Source organism: Quercus lobata, chromosome 11 (assembly GCF_001633185.2).
Source record: "Quercus lobata isolate SW786 chromosome 11, ValleyOak3.0 Primary Assembly, whole genome shotgun sequence".
Taxonomy (NCBI): Eukaryota; Viridiplantae; Streptophyta; class Magnoliopsida; order Fagales; family Fagaceae; genus Quercus; species Quercus lobata.
The window spans coordinates 14,282,191-14,290,417 of record NC_044914.1 but is presented as its reverse complement, the minus strand read 5'-3'; the positions used below and the strand labels follow the sequence as shown (position 1 = coordinate 14,290,417).

Genomic DNA, 8,227 nt, shown 5'->3' with positions numbered 1-8,227 from the left:
TCATGTGTTTCTCTCTCTTTCTTAGTTTGTTTTGCACTGTCATTATTTTCTAACCAAATTTGATGTTGTCCAGACGATGGAGCTTCAACATTGGTGGCATTGGAAGCATCTGTTGGTCTTTAATGAAGACGAAAGAAGTGGACGACCTTGTAATGGGTGCTTCGAACCAGTATTTGGTCCTAGCTACAGTTGTAAAGAATGTAGAGGGCGGTACATTCATCATAAATCATGTGCAGAACTACCCCTTGGGTTGCACCATCCCTCACACCCAAATCATCCTCTTATTCTCTTTGGCATAAATACATATCTTCAAAACAAAGAAGAATTTGACAAATTCAGCAAATGCGACGTCTGCGGAGAAAAGAGTAGTGAATATAGTTATTGCTGTTACCGTTGCAACTTCAACATTCACATCAAATGTTCGTCTTTATCACTCACCATCCAAACTGAAGTCCATGACCACCAATTGACCCGTAGCATTTGGAAGCTAATGAAGTTCACTTGCGACTTCTGTGGCAAAGAAGGCAATCTGCCTTATTGTTGTGTCCAATGTGATTTCGGTATACATTCACGTTGTGCTGCTTGCCCACGCATACTGAAAGTTTATCGTCACAACCACCTTCTCCACCTCACCCCTTCGCTTCAAGTCCATCAATTCGACTCTCCAATTTGCCTACTTTGTGTTCAAAAAGTGGATACACTCTGGCTTTACTATTGCTCAAGATGCGATTTTGTTGCCCACCTCTATTGTTCTATGCTCTCCTGGAACTGGGAGCACATAAATTTGCAAGAACTTGAAGAGGAGCAGACCACTGAGTCAAAATCTGAAGATTCAGAGCTCCATCAATCCTTTGACTCAGAAATTTGCAAAGTCAAAAAAACCACTGTGGGGGAGGACGGAACTGAAATAGCCACAAAAATCAAACACTTCAGTCACGAACATAATTTGAAGCTTACTGATGAGATACCAAATAACACAAAATGCAACGGGTGCGTACAATCCATTCTTTCTCCATTTTATAGTTGTGCCCCATGTAGCTTCTTTCTTCATAAATCTTGTTCTAAATTACCCAAAATAAAACGACACCCTATTCATACTCACCCTCTCACCCTCAATTATCAGCAAGATTCTTTTTTCTGTGTTACCTGTGCCCAGTGCTGCAATGGCTTAAAATACAACTGTCAAATATGCGAGTATAATTACAATGTTCAATGTATTTTATTATCAGACACCCTTACTCATGCTTGTCATATGCATCGTCTTTACCTCTCTAGCACAAGCATTAGACAAAAGTGTAGTAGTTGTAGTTCTGAAATGTATAAAGTATTTCGTTGTGCCACTTGTGATTTTGTTCTTGACTTCAAATGTGCTACACTACCACTAACCACATGGTACAACCAACATGAACATCCATTCACTCTCTATTATACTCCTGAAGATGACTTCGGTGAATATTATTGTGATATCTGTGAAGAAGAACGAGATCCCAAGCAATGGTTTTACTATTGTGCAGAGTGTAGCTTTCCTGCTCATCATGACTGTATTCTGGGGAAAATCCAAATGTCAAGCAACACATATAATGACCACCAGTTGGGAGGTGCTACACAATAATTTGACTTTCACCCACACACAATTTACTTTCACTGACAAAATAAAGACCAATGATAATGTAAAAAGTGATCTATCAATGTGCCCAGTATAATTTCAACATTCACAATAATTGTTTATAGAAAGACCACTGTTGTTTTAATTTTTATGTATATTTTTCATTTAGGTTGAGCCTTTAATTCTTTATTTTTGAATCTATTGTATTATTATGGTTGTCTATTGGCATAGTTTTGGGGAACTTTTTTTTTTTTGATGAAGCTTATTGGGCTGTTTATTGGTTTGTGGCTAATTTGTGTGTAATTTGAGTTGGTTGGGGGTTGGGACATTGGTCGATTGTTGACGATGTGACCATTTCGGACCTATTTAACAAAAGATCTTAGTAACCTCAAGACTCAAGTTGCATTGATTACATGATAACAAGCAGGTAAGGCTCCAAATTTTAAAAATTCAATGTTTTTTTCTTTTTTCTTTTTTGGGTGAATTTGCATATTATTTGCTACAGCCATAGTTATTAGGTATATCTAAATTACAAATTCTCTTAAGATATATGAAATTTCTTTGAAGTAATTGTTAATTAAAATGTGAAGTTGGACTTTTCTTCTAGAGTCTACTATTTTACTTAAATAATACCTAAATACAAAAAATATCAACTTTACTGCATTCTAAGTACAAAAAAAAAATCATCTTAAATGAGGGGGAAAGTTGTGGTCATCAAAATAGCCCATGAAAGAAGAAAATAATTTTCAAAGTTACTTGTGAATTGGACAGTTGTTTATGGTGATATGATGTACTATTTCATTCATTCATTGTCTCTATATGATTTTTATTATGCTGAAGTATATTCAAATGGGCACAAAAAGGCCATTCCAAAAGGGATGTTTTGGAGGTATTCTCTTAATGTCACTGATATGATTTTTCCCTAATTCAGATCAACATTAAACACCATTCATTAAAAGTATTTAGTGTTGTAAACAAAATGATTAAAAAAAAAACTTGCATCAAGGAACACATATGAATTAGTTAATAATAGGACAACAAGGAAACGAACCTCTAGTAGGAGATCCTCCTATAGGCAGTGAATATTTTTTTATATAAAATTTTTAAAAAGTAGAATTCTAAAAAAAAATATTCATCAATCTAAGGTAAAGATATAGGGAAAATAAAAAATGAAATCAACAAAAAATGAAAAAAAAAAATTGAGAGAGAGAGAGAGAGAGAGAGAGAGAGAGAGAGAGAGAGAGAGAGAAATAACCTTTTTTTTGTAAGGGAAAAATATGTATAGAATGGGAGAGTGGCAAATTTATAGTAAGATGATGAGAATAAGAAGAGCCAAAATAAAGGAAGATGAAGGGGCAAAATAATATGTAAAATTAAAATCGCCAAAGATGAATATATATAAACAATACTTTTGTTTGATTTTTCATTGATATATTATATAGATTATAACATCAAAATTAAAGTAAATGAATATGTAAAGTTAAAACCACCTAAGATGAATTTGTAAAGCCAATATATTTATATATTTAATATTGTAAAAAAATTAAAGGTAAAAAATAAAAATGAAAAAGATTAATTATGTGGCCAATGACGTGACGAAGAGGTGGCTCAACAAGAGCGTAGCAACAATAAATGCTACGCTTCAACTTTTATATATATATACTAGTCGCTAACCCATGCGATGCACCGGAAAATTCCAAAAGAGAGAACTCCAAAACTTACGTTTACTTGATACACAATCTAGAAATTGTCCTACAGGATATATGTCCCACCTATTTTACAAAGAGCATGAATTTGTTCTAACACATCCGGAATCTCTTCAAGCATGGTTCCTACAACCCAATTGATGCCAGCAACTGAGTTGGCAAACTCCACAATCAAATCCCCGATCCACAATTCATGACAGGAGTGTAACACTCAATAGAGCATGGCAGCCATCCACAATGGATTTCCTTGGCAATGAATTAATTATGGACTATAACAGGAGAACCATGACTATCTCTAAATATAATGCCCAAACCTACATAATAGATGGCTTTGAAAAAAGGCCAGTGCCATGTCTAGTTTTGAGATGAGGGAAACATGAGCTGCAATTGTTGGGCCTACTTAATATTTTAGCTTATGTTTTTGAGCAAAGTAAAGTTTAAAGATATTTTGGGTTGGTAAGCAAATAAAGTTATTTTGGTATATGTGGGATAAGAATAAGTTGTCATCAGGAAAAAAAGAGTATTATTATTGTATTTATCCTCATTTGTGAGTATTAAATATTTATCCTTATCAATTCCTTTTAAATGGTTCAACAATCTTTTCTTGCTTAAGGCCACATTTTGTCTTTCCTTAACTGGCTCTTCATTCACCTCCTTAAAGAGAAGTTCTAATTTCATACAACATTGGAAATTTCAAGTAGAAAAGTAGCAAGCGTATCTTTGGAAGTCTATATTCAATATCTAAAAAGGCTAGTGTTCATTGATCTTTAAAATAGAATTACAAAACCTTATAAGAAAAACATATTAGTCTAACAACAAATGACAATGTACACTTCAATGCAATGTGCATTTCTTGTATGGCCAAAATAAAATAAACAAACAGCTACTCAAAAACAAAGCAAGATTGCAATAGCATATTTGCTACACACTTTTTTTTTTTTTTTGCACAAAGCCATAATTGAGACATGCTTTTTTGTTTGGATAAAATTGCCCACCTATAATTTAAATACATACAATATCATAAGCCCTCTGTTTGTTCTTTGTATGGTACTTTAATTATTAAAAGAAATGCATAATTTTTCATTGGTGAATATATGCAATACCTACAATGTAACAACTATTTCAATAACAAAGTGTGAAATAATTTTTTAAAAGAAACATACACACACAAGCTCCAACTGACAACTAACTTGTCAAACCCTAAAAACATTTATGACCCATTTTCTAAAAACATTCATGCATTTATCGTCAACAACCAAACAGCTCCAACTCTCAATAATCATGACCAACCACAGCCTACCAAATTTGGAAAAAAGAAACCATTTTCCCATATACTTTTTTCATGAGAAACAAAGAAAAGAAAAGTTGTGATCTCTCTCCATAATTTGCTCTTCGATTTGTTATACCAATGACATATATTCAAGCAAAGACAATGTCTTGAGGGATCAAATAGTATTTGTGACACCAAGTGGGTAGAGATTGTTTATGACATTGTCATTTACAGACATAGTTGTGAAACTCGGACCATTCAAAGAACCATAAAAGGGAGAGATTTAAGGTTTTTAAAGTCGAGCTGAGGTCGAACCATAATGATATCATAATTAATTTAATAATTATTTAAAAATAAATAAATATATTAAATTAGTAAAAATATAAAAAATTGACTAAAATAATTCAAATAAATATAAGTATCTATATTTCAAATGTTTTTTTTTATATATCATAACTTTCATAAGACAAATAAGTAATATTAAATCAAAAGCAAACATAAATAAATATTGAGTATCTCAATCAATGGATATATATATATATATATATATATATATGAAATTAATAACTTAAACTTTTTGTTAGGGTTTAATATTCTAATACTTTTTATGCAAGAATTTATTTAAATTATCTTACATCATGTCTAGCCCATTTAATTACCCAATATTATTTTATTATGCCCAACCCCATTAATCACTTATCAAATTTAAAAAAAAAAAAATACAAAAACTGAAGAGGGGCGGACATTGGTTTGTCTGCCCATTAAAAAACCAATTAAGTAAAAACAGTCCAATGCAATTTACAAAAGAAATAAGTGGTTGAATGGGTCGCACAACCATTCCGTCTTCTGCAACAGCCAAAACCTTCACCATGACAGTAAAGCAAAGAAGACCTGTAGAAATGGAGAAAATGCAGCGAGAGCGAGAGAGACAGAGACAATCTCATGGTTTGATAGAATCTCATGGCGGTTGAAGCTTCAACAATGGCTGTAAGTACACAAAATAATATATATATATATATATATCTGATTTGAACCTGTGAGAACCGAATCACAGATTGTTCAAGCACTTCTTTAACGTTGACAATGTTTTGGTTTGGAGGTTGAAGGGCTTTGATTCTAAAAGCTTTTGTTTTTTTTGTTTGTTTGTTTGTTTTGTTTTTGTTTTGGTCTGTTTGTTTGCTGAGAACCCCACAACAAATATCCATGGCTTTAAATATGATAATTTCGTGGGCGCTTATTAGTGGGAAGGGTTGGATTCTGCATTGGTATAGGTTAGGCTGATAGGCTCTTTATCTATGGAGGCAAAGAGATTGCAGATATATATATAGAAAAATAAAGCAGTGGGTGTTTTATTTCCAATAAGCAACAATTGAACGTTTTGAAAAACCTCTTGATCAGGAATAGGAAGAATCGCCATTAATCAAGAGACAGATTTGAAGGAGGTCTGAATTAATGCTCAATTAGTTGAAAGAATAGCAAAATGTTAATTATAAAAGGAAGAGATAATGCGTACCTAGGAGATGAACAGGTATGAAGAAGTGATTTTTTTAGCAAAGTGGCAATTGAACAGGTACGAAGAAGTGATTCAGAGGAGATGAAGAGACCAAGGAGGGAAGAGAGAGAGTTTGGCATTAGAAAGGTGAAATTCTGAAGTTTAGAAAGTGTGAAAGACAAGAAGAGCAAAAGGAGGAGGGGAGACACAGGTATTAGCATTAAAGACAACATTAACAACATTAACATAAGATTGGGCTTTATGGTGCAGAGTTGGAAATCATTTCTTTTTAGTAGTATTTTAAAATTATGAGAAATATTTAGAAAAAGTATTTTTAAATTATGGGAAAATTTTAGAAAAAATAAGGGAAATGACATGGTTGCTGATGTGGCTCAACTAGAGCGTAGCAACATTAAATACTACGCTTCAACTTTTAGTAATATATAGAATATAGATATATAAATTTGTCTTCTATGTCTCTCCTGTTCTCTTGCACTTTTTGCCCGAGGTTTAGATGGTCAATCGGCATGTTAGTCACTTAAGTCTACTATTTTTAAATAAACAAAATTTCTCTTCAAACTAATTTCGAGAGCAACTTTACAAACTTCCATTAAAAAATTAACATAGCTATATATTTTGAAAATCTACCCATTAAATTGAATGTTATATATGCTCTTAACATATATGTCAAATATCATTTAAATCGAATGTTACATAGCATTCGATCCATAAATGTATTTTTTTTTTTTTTTTTTTGCACAATTTAAGATAATACAAACTTGAAATTTAAATATTTGATTAATAATATAGCTATTGTTGATCTTTGATATTTTTGAAATTTTGCAAGTATTGAGGATATAAGAAGAAAATGCAATCTAAGAGTAGATTTATAAAATTTACATCTAATAAAAAGATAAAATGACAGTTTAAAGGATTTCTCTCCAAATTATTTTGTGACAAATTTTTGGGAAATGAGCTCAGCAAAAAAGAAAGCTTTTGTAGGAATGGTGGCAGAGAACTCTTAAAATACAACATACCAATACTCCTTATTCTCAGCCATAGGATTCTTTTTATTTTTTATTTATTTATTTTTTTTTAAAATTTCAACGCTTGCCGAAATGTAAAATTTGTCTACTTCAACAGCCACCCCCCCGCCCCCACTCATACAAGTCATGAGTCCCAAGAATAAAGCCACAGGGCAACACATGACTATCCATTTCAGCTGCATGGGTGAACTATCACTAAGAGATGACATCTTCTAGGGCATTCTTTTCGCTTCAGCAGAGTTCAAGTTCAACTTGTCTTTGTTAATCATTCTCAAAAAAAAAAAAAAAAAAAAAAACTTGTCTTTGTTAAAGGAGATTCTGAGTTTGGAAATGGAGAGAAGAAGATTGGGTTTCAGTTGAATGATTTGAAGAAAGAAGAAGACCCAAATTCAAATGGGGAAAAAAGAGACAGCTGTAGCAGCAACGGCTAGTAACCAACGGTCATCTAGATCAAAACGATGACGTTTGGTTTAGTGGCAACGGCGTCATTTTACTCAAGTTAAATTCATAAAAACACTAGCCTAGAAACGGTGACGTTTTGAGCATAGTGTTTAAAATATCTTCTCAAGGGGACTTGGCCTGGATTCACTCTGATCTCTACTCTCTGGTAGTTTCACGATGATCAAGATACGGTTATGCCAGGCTGGACAGTTTGTTATGAGTCTATTGCAATTCAGTTAGAGTAGGATTTTCTAGAACCTTTCCTAATGTATAATGTATATATATATAGAATCTAATGTATCTTGTATAGTTGAGAGATTGGAAATACAATTTCAGAATTACTCAGTTTTTGCTCTCTCTCGCTTTCCACCATTGTTATACACAATCCAAGCTCAAATCTTTCAGTCTTCACAGTAGCAGGCAAATTTCTCGCTGTACTAGCTGCTTGAATTCGCATTAGGTTTTGTGCCAAAATAGAAATCCCCACAATAGATTTATCAATCTTGGAAAGCAGAGGATGTGATTCAAAAAGTCTAACCTCTTCCACTCGCGCCTCTTTATAAGATTCTTCTCCTATCCGATTCCTAACGCAAACATGGCTAAGCCCAATATTGACATCATCAGCAGTAACCTTCTCAACAAGCCGTTCAGGAGCCTTGTCAGACT

The 8,227-nt window shown here is 33.0% G+C and overlaps 1 protein-coding gene across 1 annotated transcript; it reads left to right on the top strand.

Moving 5' to 3' along the window:
- Window positions 1-427: 427 nt before the first annotated feature.
- Window positions 428-1,612, top strand: LOC115966426 (the record flags this gene model as incomplete). The annotated part of the gene is made up of 1 exon (XM_031085662.1): window positions 428-1,612. A coding segment is annotated over one exon (1,185 nt), but the record flags the coding sequence as incomplete, so codon positions are not given.
- Window positions 1,613-8,227: the final 6,615 nt, after the last annotated feature.